We start from the raw sequence: 12,742 nt of genomic DNA on the forward strand, positions 1-12,742 counted from the left end.
CGAATTTTAGGTGGCATGTATCACGCACCATGTCTAAATCAAGTGGCACGGCTCGATCGCGCGGAAATCTTACATTGTCATCGTTCTAGTCTAACCATTCCTCTCTCTCTCTTTCTTTTTCTTTCTTTCATCTCTTTCAGCGATCATCCAAGGCATTCCGAAATCGCTGAGTCACGTCTTTAATTCATCGTCTTACGTGAACCAACCGTTTTATCGACTACGAACATTCTTCCTACTTTCTGTTCGATCGGTCGGAACATCGAACTTAGTTACTTCTCTCTCTCTCTCTTTCTCTCTCGTACTTTTATAAAATTATTTATCGATCTCACCACTTAGTCTCTTCTTTCTCTCTATGATAATCGATTTTATTCATTTATTTATTATTCCTAGTATTAAAAACAAAAGTAGACCGGTTATCCGGTCTAATGAAGAAGAACAAATCACCGTTTATGAAAAATTGCAATTATAATACCTCTATGTAAAATCTAATGATTTTTGTCGGAGAAAGGATTTTTGTCGAAAAAAAAAAAGAAAAAAAGAAAAAGAAAGAGAGAGAGAGAGAGAAAGTCCGTTGATATTTAGGTCGAACGTCATCGTCGCGATAGTTAACTGGAGAAGTTAGAATCTAGGGTGGGAGTTAGGGGTAGGTAGGGGATTGGAAAAATATAAAAAAAAAAAGTACAAAAATGGTCGAGTGTCGAGCTCTCCTCACCACCCGTTATCCAATCGAGCGTAAAACTCATCAGTCACCTCCCCACACACAACACCTCGGTTGCGGTGTCGGTGACCGTCTAAAAACTGTCCCACAATCTAATCTCTTTCTCTCTCTCTCTTTCTCTCTACCTTCTCGCATCATCTTCTCAATTTCTCTCTTTCTCTTATTCGTCTCTCTTAACGACATCGCCATCGAGCCTCCTCCCCCTCCTCCTCCTCCTCCTCCCTTTTTAATAATGACTTTGATATAAACGAAGCAATTTTTTATTTTTTTAATTTTTTTTTTTTTATATGAACAAGAGTAAAAGATTTCTCAATGGCCGTAGATAAGAAACATTTTTAACGCGAAACCGATGAACACGCCATTATTTAGAGAACAAAAGGGGGACAGGGGGGTGCGAGGGAGGAGTAATTTTTGTAAACTTAACCAAAAGGAAGCTTCTTCTTCTTCTTCTTCTTCTTCATACCTCTCTCTCTCTTCCCCATTCCTCATCCCCCTTCCCCTATTGAAAACACCACGACGAGAGAAGACCTCGAGGGAGGGAAGTGTATGAAGATATCCGTCGACTCCGTTGACTCTCGGTGGCCGACTTTAAAACCCTGCCCTTTTCCAGAAAATAATTTGAATAATTACCATCCACTTTTTCATTGAGGATGCTAAACAGCTGTTGTCTCCGGTACTTCTTAGCTCGCCCCCTAGGGTGGGGTAGGGGGGGGAGGGAACAGGACAAGAGACAGAGACAATACTCTCCGGTCTCCAGGATCTTTCTTCATTTTCTTAAAAGATCCTCCTCTTCGTAAACCTACCATACCTTATTTTGATTATATTTTGTTTTTAAACGTTCTTCACGCGTCAAATTAGTCGTCGTCATTATAGTGGTGAAATGCTGCTAATGGTGGTAACATTTCAATTCCTTACGATTAGGAATTTCGCAACGTATTATATATGCCCCATGTAGTATATGTGTTTTCATTTTCGCTTCAGATCACGAAGGATTTTCTTGGGTTACCGAGGAATATCATTCCAAGAGAGAGAAAGAGAAAGAGAGAGAGAGAGAGAGAGAGAGAGAAAGTCTACGAGGAGACATCCCGTAGGGCACGTACGACTTCTATTAACGACAGGGTGCCCTCCTTTCTCTTTTCCTCCCCGTTTCTATTCCTCCACTACTACGACAACACAGTATCATCTCCTGCTTTCAACAAAACACAGGAATACCAGCAGCAGTTTAGGGTGGGGAAAAGGGGGGCAGGAGGGAGGGATGGTGACTTTACTCGGGGGTTGCCGAGTAATAATTCGTCGGCCGAATTAGCGCCATAAGTTTGGCGCCGCGACAGTCGCGGGGACAATATTAATCTACTTTGAATTTATATACCAAGCGGTCTTCCGCCACGTAACTTCTACTCGTATCGAGTTCACTATACGAATTTAAACCGGTTCACGGTAATACTATTTTAGTGATAAGAAATATCTGCATATGCATATTTCTATATGGTTAATGGGTCTGGTTTGGTTGAAAAATAAAAAACTAGTTACCCGCATGTTCGGTAAAGTTAAGTAACTACGGGGCAATGGCTGTTTAATGCTCGTATGGGTGGTGGTGGGGGGTGACCGTTGAAAAGGTCTCGTTGAAAAGTTCTTCAAATCCCGGATAAAGGAAGATTAATTGTAAACTCGTAATTATAGAAACGAATTGAATTGAATATTGTTGAACATTTGTTGACATTTTTTGAACAATCTCTAAACATTCTTTATATTATATTTTATATGTAATTTTGTTTACGTTAGAGTTTTGTAAATCGTTTGAAATGTTTCAGACGATGAAGATTTTATAAACGGGTGTACGTTCGAACGTTGTTTAAGAAAGCGAGGAAGAGAAAGGGTTTCGGATAGGTACGTTGGGTTTATTAACTCTGTGGCTCGCGGTATTAAGAGGCGGTTGAGGAAGAGGAAAGGGTGAGATTCACCCTCTTGATGTAGACAGATAAATAACTTGGGACAGTCTGTGAATATAACACTACGAGCATTCGCTTAATTTTAAACCGGTTACGAAAGACTCGAAGAAAAATAATAAGATAGATATAATAGACTTCGGATGTTTCTATCGCAAAAATCATAGTGACTAAGGATACGATAGTGATTCGTCAACTTTTGCACACTTTTTATATCGTGTTTTATTTCGATACCGATTGGAATCGATGTTAAAACATCGTAGACAAATTTTTCATCGATGATCTTTCTTCTTCATGCAACGAGATAGTAGTAGAAGAAGAAGAAGAAGAAGGAAGAAAGAAAGAAAGAATGAAATCTCGTAACGTGTAACGATAGGATAAGAAAATCGTAGCGTTAAATCGTTTCCAACCGACGAAGAGAAATTAATCATTTATTTCTTGCTTTGGCGGCCCTCGTCGCGTGTCTCTCCCGTTCACCACCGTGTGCTTTCATTTCATCGACCTCGAACATGGTTGGTCTGGCCCATGCCAACGCGCCTCCTCCTGCACGTATTTTTTTCTTTCTCGATCAATTTACTTTGTAATATCGATTTTAACGAAATTTTTAAATCCTGCCATTGACATTTTCTCAGTATTGACTGTTTTATCAGAGTATTTTAAAGTTTGTAGATATCCAAATACAGAGGTAGAAACGTATTTCAAAATAGAAAGATATCTTCTTCGAGTTGGGACTCACGGTATCGATTTTCTCGGCATAATTTGTTCGAAGTTAGGAGTAGTAGAGGCTCGTTTCCTTTGAAAACAGCGGTACTCGGTAGAGAGTTCATCTTCTCATCGTCTCGTCGGGGGAACACTCTCTCGGTGTAGAAAAAAAAGAAAAAGAAAGAAAGAAAGAAAATAAAATATAAAAATAAAATAAAATAAAATAAAATAATAGTTTATGTTAAGCCGAAGAACCGCGAGACTTTACTCTCCGTCAGAGATTAAGACATTCCCGGACTAATAATTTTCATGTACCGGTCTGAAAGGTTTTGTCCGTAACGTCGAATTTCTTTCGAACAACTTTTCCTTCCCCTTTCTAACTTTCGCAATTGTTTCTCATTAATTTTTCCAACGAAATATTATTTCAACATCGGCAAGATATCGGCCAATGGTGTCGTCCAGATTTGAAAGAAATTCGATCGATCGTTCGATCGATTTTTTTACTTCCAAGTTGAATTTTCTCGGTGGACAATAGGTGTCAGTCGACAAGTTAAACTTTGGTGCCGAGAGGTGCGCCTTCCGAGTCCGGAGTCTGCAATTATGAGCCATACCACGTCGGACCGAGGCTCATAACGAACTCACTATATTGCCCGAACATTTCAAAACTCGACTTATAAACCGTGTAGACGCTCTTTACCCGTTTTCTCTTTCCTTCCTTTCCTTTCCTTCCTTCTTTCCTTCTTTCCTTCCTTCCTTCTTTCTTTCTTTCTTTATTTCTACAACTCGTTATTTAGTTTTCTTTTCTTTCTTCTTTCTTCTTCTTCTTTCTTCTTCTTCTTCTTCTTCTCTCCTTCATCTTATTCTTCATCTTCATCTTCTACTACTACGTCTTCTTCTTTTCTACCTTTTGATCTTTCAACGGAAAGGAAACTACTTCGAGGAAACTACAAGTTACGCTAGAATTACGTTTTGCTTTTCGAACTGATCGATAGATCTTCGGAAATATCGGCTCGCGGTGGTTGATGATGGATCGTTTTGCGAAACAACGAGAAACGATTATCATTTTGTTTTACTTTATTTCTTTTCCTTTTTATTTTCGTTTTATTTTTTGCGCGTTTAATTTCAGTCAACAAAATAAATGGAAATACAGTTGAGATGATAATGTACTCATAACTAATCTACGAAAATTCATCGTTCGAAAATATCATAAATCATACCGTGTAGAGACAAGAGAGAGAGAGAGAGAGAGACTATAGTCGACTAGCAGGAAACATCGACCAGATGTCTCCGATTATATACGAACGTCTTAGAAGAGACACGTGTGTCCAGAACATCGTATGACACTTGCTATATTTAGTCCTGTGGGAAAAAGGGATCCCGGAGACGTAATCACACCTACGCGGTTTACGTGCTACTTGTTATGACAAATTTTCTTTCCATTTTTTTTGTTTTTTCTTCTTATTTTCCTACTTCTCGTTCTATTTCTATTTTCACGTAGAGACAATCGTAGAAATGAATTTTTCGTATGACAAAGATGGACAAAAAAAAGATAATCATCTGAGAATCGAATTAGGATAGGGAGGTGGAGGGGGAGGGGAATCGGGGAAAAAAAAAAGAAATAAAAATTTGTTTTCAAACAAATTTAAACGATCCGACGACACACGTTGTCGAATATAAATAATATTTCATATATTAATTAATAAAATAATGAAAAATTCGATTGATGGTAATAGCGAAGATTATTCGAAGCGTGAGAGATATATATTATAAGTCCGAAAAGATCGTTCCGTAAAGTTAAAGTAGAAGCAAGGAAGGGGTTCTTTACACCACATTCAAAGATGATCCCACGTGTGCGATCAGAGAGAAGACGCGTGGGAAGACGTTCCTACGGCCGTCGGCAGCTGTAAACACGTGTCCTCTTATGCGAGCCATCGCTAAAATTCAACTTACATCTTCCATTCCTTTGCTTTATCACGTTTCAAATTACATTTATAGGAATCTTTCATTCGGTTTTCTTTCGTTAAACGAATTTTACCCCGTTGACGACTCTGACATTTGATTTCATTCAAATGTCATTTATATCTTACGCGAAATTAATTAATCGAATTTTTTGTCGAATAAATCGATGACGAATAAAATTGAATAGGTTTTTATATGGGTTTTTAATTAAAAAAAAAAAGAAATGATGAAATTTATTTGAAAAAGTACGATGATACTTTTTCCTCCCTAAATTCGATGGATCAACAGGATGATTAGTTGAAATCGTTAAAATCAGAGGAGAGGGGAGGTTAATATGATTGAATCTTTGTTTATATATATAAATTATCTTTTCGTTTGATTTTTTCAGATTGACGCGCCAGTAGAAACCGAGCCTAGCGTCGAATCGGATGCGACAAGTATGGAGGTTACGTCACCGGAGAAGGGTTTTAAGGGTAAGTTAGAGATACGTGTTATAATTTAGTGATCCTAATGGATGATCTCTTATAGACGTAATTTCGAAATATAAATCGAGAGAAGTGCGCGAAATCAAACGCGGCTGTCTGCTGTTGCTGCCAGAGGGAAACAAGAAGAAGTAGAAAAAGAAGAAGATTCGTATTAATACTTGGGTGTTTCTAACACACATTCGCATATACATATACCGTATGTCTTATATCTAACGTGTATATATATATATATAAGTTAGGAGAAGCAAAAGCAATCCACTTAAGTGAGGCAGAGGACGTCTTCCTTCGGGTCTTTCGTCTCTTTTCTTTTGTGTCCCGTTGGTGGAAGGAGGAAAGATCGGGCTAGGTTTTGTTCTTCAACAAAAATCTGACAAATATGCTGCGATTTGCCGAAGAAAGGAAGCGAAGTGCACCACCACCACCACCACCATCACTACCACCACCACCACCACCATCATAACTACTACTACTACTACTACTACTACTACCCTTCCTTCTTTCCTTTTTTTCTCTTGTCTATCGTATTCCAACTGTCTTTCGAGATACCAAGAGAGAAACCACCCCCGATTTCCTTTCTCTGTGCGCAAGGGGTGACTCTTAAATTACTTAGACCCGAACAAAACGTAACAAATGACGGCGAATCGAGGCACTTATGCGATATTGGCCTATCACCACTATCTCGTTGGTTCCGCGTATATTGATACGTCGCATTAGGACTACTCTCGACGTTCTTTCTTTCTTTCTTTCTTTTTTTTACTCTCACTCTTACTTATTTTTTTCTTTCCCTTTCCTCTCTATTTTTCCCTTTTACCTAAGATCTCGCGTTACTTTTCCTACACGTTAAATTCGATTTACGGAAATCGAATTCTTTCGATATATTTTTCTTCTCTTCTTTTAAACTTTCTTTTTAGATAGAATTTGATAAATAAATTTACAGGATCTTCCATACGCGTTTGTATGAGTCGTCTCGTTTATAAAGTTGATTACAAAAATTGTTAAACATTTGTTTTTTTGTGTAAAATCGGTCGTAGTTTCGTTTTCGGTACGAACGCTCGGTTTTGTAAATTAAAATTAATACTTTCTCATATATATATAAATTATATTTATATTTTATAAATCTCGTTATAAAATTCTATTCTAGAGTTTATTTGAACTTTTAATCACGTATTTACGTTTGAATTCGTTCAAGCCAAATTTCTTAATAAGAATCTTTATCTTTTTAAATGGGAAAAATATTTTTAAAAAAATTATTGAAACATTATTTTGATGTATTCTTCTCCAAGTAAAATTCCAAGTAATGTAATAAGTATAATAAGAGTGTGAGAGGGAAAAAGAAGCCACTCGATTCGAAACATTCCAAAAGTTTAGCACGAACGAGGTGGTGGTTTCCAACCCTCTCTTCGTTCCCAAGCTTTCCTCTTTTCCACGCTTATCCTCCTTTGCCAAGGCAGTAGGTTATTAATGGTTTTCGTGAACTGAGTTTATTAAGGAGCTCTGCAAACTCCGAAGTACATTCATGAACACGCAAGTTTTCTCACGTTAAAAGTGTTCAAAGAACACTTCAGTGTTCCAAACTATTACACACACACATATATATATTTATCAATTATTTTACAGTTGTTCTTTTTTTTAATAATATATTAAACATTTCTCTATTATTGCACATCATTTTCTTTATTTGTTATTTTTTTAATCTAATTAAAAGTTAAATCGAATACTAATTTATTTAATATTTTTTCCTTAACAGAAAGAAAAAGACTAAGATTTTAGTAGGAAAATAATTTGAGTGTCGAGAAAAAGTAAAAAAAATAAATAATTGTTCATTTAGTTCACATCTCGTTGCATATCATTTTAAAATACATTAACACATATATAGAAATATTTTTGGAAATTCTATTCAGATACTAATCCAAGTCCAATACGATGCGTTAATTTAGATTACTTTACAATATCTAAAATAATATTAAAAAAGACGAAAATTCGACGTTTAAGAATTCAGGTTGAATGATTTCACGTTTGAAATGATCGGAAAGATGACGACGATAACGATGACGATGATGATGAAGATGATTCCTACCTAAACTCCTCCTACCCCATTGACACATCCTTTGCTCGGGAACTATTAAGCTAAAGATTGTAAGCGCGAGCGTGAAAGAAGTCTCGTGTCGTTAGTAGGAAAATAATTTGAGTATCGAGAAAAAGTAAAAAAATAAATAATTGTTCATTTAGTTCACATCTCGTTGCATATCATTTTAAAATACATTAACACATATATAGAACTATTTTTTGAAATTCTATTCAGATACTAATCCAAGTCCAATACGATGCATTCATTTAGATTACTTTACAATATCTAAAATAATATTAAAAAAGACAAAAATTCGACGTTTAAGGATTCAGGTTGAATGATTTCACGTTTGAAATGATCGGAAAGATGACGACGATAACGATGACGATGACGACGATGACGATGACGATGACGACGATGATGACGATGATGATGATGAAGATGAAGATGATTCCTACCTAAACTCCTCCTACCCCATTGACACATCCTTTGCTCGGGAACTATTAAGCTAAAGATTGTAAGCGCGAGCGTGAAAGAAGTCTCGTGTCGCGAAAAACTAGTAGTCGCGAGAGGAGAGGAGAGAAGAGAAGAAAAGAAAAGAAAAGAAAAGAAAAGAAAAGAAGCGAACGGAAGGAAGGAATGGGGCGGGAGATGAAGACATTATCGTCGTCGTGCCTTGGTGCTCGCTGTTTGACTCGACAGAAGAAAGGAGGAGAGGAGGATGCACCTGTCACCGTGAGAGAGAAGCATCTTCTCTCTCTCTCTCTCTCTTTCTCTCTTTTGCACTCTCATTCTTCTTACTGCAGTTGCGGAAAGGAGAGAAGAGAGAGAGAGAGACAACAGCAGCGTATAGGCGGCGATTATGCGCGAACGACTTTAGAAAACACATCTCTTCTAAGCCGACTATTATTTTTCTCTTCTCATTCTTCTCTTCTCCTTTATCTTCTTTACTTCATCTTCATCTTCATCTTCATCTTCATCCTCATCTTCATCTTCATCCTCATCTTCATCTTCATCTTCATCTTCATTTTCATCTTCATGTTTGTATTCGTATTCGGTATTCGTATTTCTCTTTCTCTTACTCATCATCTTCTGTCGGCTTCTCTAACCATCGTCGGAAATTATACTAGAGCACGAGATAATGTAATAATAAGTATAAGTTTCGAAAAGGGAAGAACCTTTTTCTCTTCGTATAGATGGAACGAACAACTAGAACGAGAGAAAGAGATAGAGAGAAAGTTGAGTTGTGCAGGCTCTCTCTCTCTCTCTCTCTCTCTCTTTGTCTTTCTTCTACTCTCGCAATCTTCACCGCTGGCTAAAAACCATTATGTCGTTTCGCTTGGAACCTAAGCATTTTCATCGACTACTCCCAAGAACGATAACTATTTTCGGGCCCCCTTTTTCGAGAAAATACCTCTGTCTAGTTTGTTTAAGACGTAACGTTCAATTTTTTATTTTTTCCAATTTAAATTATACGATATTACGCGTTATTATTATTATTATTATTATTATGTTTATTATTATTATATTCATTTGTACGAAAAATAACTAGTATCTTTTTTATTTTCTATTTTACAAGGATATCTATTTTATACTCTAATCCTCAAAATCATTTTACAATTTAACAAATGAACACTACAGACACGATTTGAAACCTTTTTACCCCCCGGTTTCGATCTTCTCCCAATAGATTTTTTTCTCTTTCTTGGCATCGTATCAAAAATGAACAAAAATCAAAGCGATCGCGGAAAAAATATTCGATACGAGAAAATCCTTCGTTATTAAGTATCAAAAAAAAAAAAAAAGAAGAATAATAGCAAAATTACATTTCCCGAACAATCCAATAGAATGTATAAACGTAAATTCATTCTCAACGTTATCGTGACATCTCGCGACATTCGAAGTCTACGTAAAAACGCGAACTATCCTATTTCTCTAAAATATAGGCGAGAAATAATGCTCCGTCCTACTCTCTAGCTTTGCGAACGTTGGACGGGAATGGTTTTTATTCCGTACGATGCAAATGCATCTTGGATGCTTTTTTTTTTCTTTTTTATTTTCTTTTTCTTTTTATATCAGAAACGTCTCTCGCAAGAATTTCACGGTGGAACTTGTCGACTCCCTCTATCTTTCTCTTTCTTTCTTTCTTTCTTTCTTTCTTTCTTTCTCTTTAGAATGACGAAAAGAACACCGAGAAGGGTGACTATGAAATAGAGAGAAAGAGAGAGAAAGAGAAAGAAGAGAAGGTAAAGTAGAAAGAATAGAAAGACACTACACCAACATACAAACGCTCTATCGTATCCTTTTTTGCTATTAGCTAAGTATACCGCCTCTGGCTTATGTTAAGCTTCGGCAATTATTTGTCATAGTCAACTAAGACGAGGTGCTGAGGGAGGATCGAGAAGAACATCTCTCTTTCTCTCTCTTTTACACACACACACACACACAAACACACATTTACTCTTTCGCACAGGCGTACGTTCGTAACATCGAGAGAGACCTACCCATCAATTTCACCCTGATCATCCTCGCGACCCATGTCCCTTCCCTTTCTTTCCTCTCCTCTCCTCTCCTCTCCTCTTTCCAAGACTCGTAAAGCTCGACCTTGACGGTTGTTAGAAAAATAGGTCAGTTATGAGAGAACGTTTGATACGTTTTTCTATCGATTCAACGTCGTCGTTTTTTTTTTTTTTTTTTTTTTGAACGATACATATATTTTTTTTCCCCCCACCCCAAATTTCTTTCGTTTCCCCTCCTACTATTTTTTCTTTCCATATATCGTCTTAATCTACGACTATTTCTTTTCTTAATGCGTTTTTAAGAAGCTTGGATATTATCGACCTTGAAAATCATCTTCTCTTCCGCTCTTTTTCGTTCCTTTTCTTTTTCTTTTTTTTTTCTTCTTCTTCTTTCGTAGGGTTCGTAAGATTTTCTTGAAAATTTAGTATGGATCTTAGCACGAGCAAAAAATAAATGTTTCCTTTTTTTCTGTGATTTATTTTTACACGTAGAAAACAAGCAGCACACCCTATTTCTAATTGTTCGTATACGCTCCGTCGTACACGGTTTGTTAACTTTGTAAACTTTTGAGCTATTTATCTCGTCATTTTCTTTTTCTTTTTTTTTCTTTCTTTCTTTCTTTTTCCCGAAAGAAATTCTCCGTGAACCGTGGAAGAAAGTCGAAGAAAAGAAGAAAAGTATATACGGTGGAAAAGGGTTCAACTTTGGCTAACTTCCGGTTGTATATACTACAAGGACTGAGAAAAACCTTTCGGAAAAGTCAGCCGAGCGAAAAAGCCAAACTCCCTGTTCGATTCTCTATTTCGGACACAACAAAATGTTCGTTCGTTCGTTCGTTCGTTCGTTCGTTCGCCTAACCGACGTACGTTCACTCTTCTGGAAATCACGATATACACAGACATTCGGTTGAAGACAATAGTAAAGACAATGCATCCAAGTCAATTCCTCCCTTTTTCGGATGAAAACTCGAAGAAACTTAAGATAACTCGGAAAGAAATGTGATAGAAATAAAACAAAAACAAAAAAATCATTAATACGATCATAAGAAATGTTAATAAATATTATTACGCGCTTTTATAACGAGATATTTGTATTATGCGTGTCGTATGATAAAAGAAATTTGAAATTTGTAATTAAAAATTACAAATATTTAATTGGTCCAAATTTGTATTTTGGGTCCAATGTTCCGAGTATTCGATTTAAATAAAACTTCAGCACCTTCCTTGAAGAAGTTATGTCTCACGATGAGACATAAACAAATTCATTCGAAATATTCATTAATGACGTTTTATCTTGAATGCAATTATTCGATAACATTGACTTGCTGTTTATGATCGAAAGAAAGAATCTATTTAATTGATATTTGTATTACGTACAACGGAAATAATTTTAATTGAATTTTATTTTGTTGCAGGAACCGAATTGGTGCCAAGCTGATCTGCGAGATTCGATTTTTGGTAGTAGCCAAATATTACGTTGAAAACCTTAGAACGGTTTTGATAAACGGATAAGCCAATGGGCAGCATAAAATATTTTTCTACGCGAGCTAATAATATTATGTAAATACATATATACATATAAATACTCCACAGATACGTGTATTTATGTATATATGTATATTAACATATTATATATATATATAGAAATATTATATCGTGCTACAATACATCGTTCGATTTGACTAAAAAAGAAGAATAAGAAGAATAAGAAGAAGAAGAAGAAACTCATTGGAAAATGTTAATCGTAGTTGAAATTTCTTTGATCCTTCTTCTTTTTCTCATCACGACACGATGTAGTAAATTCGTTTATTTAGAAAACAGAGAAATATGAATGATAGGAAAAAAATTGAAAAAAAGACAAAAAAAAAACAAACAAAAGGAACAACAACGACAAAATATCGTCTTTCCTTATTTTTGTTCTTATCGAAAAATCGGTCGTTGATAGAAAATTAATCGATAAAATAATTGCACAAATATCGCGTTGGCTATATACTTATCCTTAAATTCTTTAAAGCATATATATATATTCTTATCGAAGAAAGGAAAGACGATATTAACAGAGTTGTTCGATAAACGTGCAACCATAAAACACGGTGCTATGTATACTCACCGAGAGATGAAGGTATTCTTTAACCCTTTCGTTACGGCATGCTTTACCACGAGTATCGTTCCAGGTAAAATTCGCTCGTGCATGGGGCATGGTTTTATTCTATACTATACTCTTATATATATATATATAGATCGGCGGGGCCTTTGCATGTATATGACCCGTATTATTATATGGGTTATTTGTGGTAGTAACGAAAAGGTTAAGATTCATCATATAGTTTATTTTAAAAGATTTT

General features: G+C 36.0%; 1 protein-coding gene across 3 annotated transcripts in view; it reads left to right on the plus strand.

Moving 5' to 3' along the window:
• The window catches only part of LOC122526244 (ubiquitin carboxyl-terminal hydrolase 48-like), a 55,747-nt gene extending 43,648 nt beyond the window's left edge, over positions 1-12,099 (plus strand). For 2 of the 3 annotated variants that reach the window (XM_043649533.1, XM_043649531.1), the window contains exon 17: positions 5,714-5,932. In XM_043649533.1, coding sequence (XP_043505468.1) covers positions 5,714-5,827 — 114 coding nt within the window. In that variant the 3' untranslated portion in view covers positions 5,828-5,932. Of the gene's footprint in view, positions 1-5,713; positions 5,933-11,812 lie in introns of those variants that run through there. The other variant, XM_043649532.1, reaches the window with a different exon arrangement.
• Positions 12,100-12,742: the final 643 nt, after the last annotated feature.

This window comes from Polistes fuscatus, unplaced genomic scaffold, assembly GCF_010416935.1.
Source record: "Polistes fuscatus isolate 324 unplaced genomic scaffold, CU_Pfus_HIC Scaffold11, whole genome shotgun sequence".
In the NCBI taxonomy this organism is placed as follows: Eukaryota; Metazoa; Arthropoda; class Insecta; order Hymenoptera; family Vespidae; genus Polistes; species Polistes fuscatus.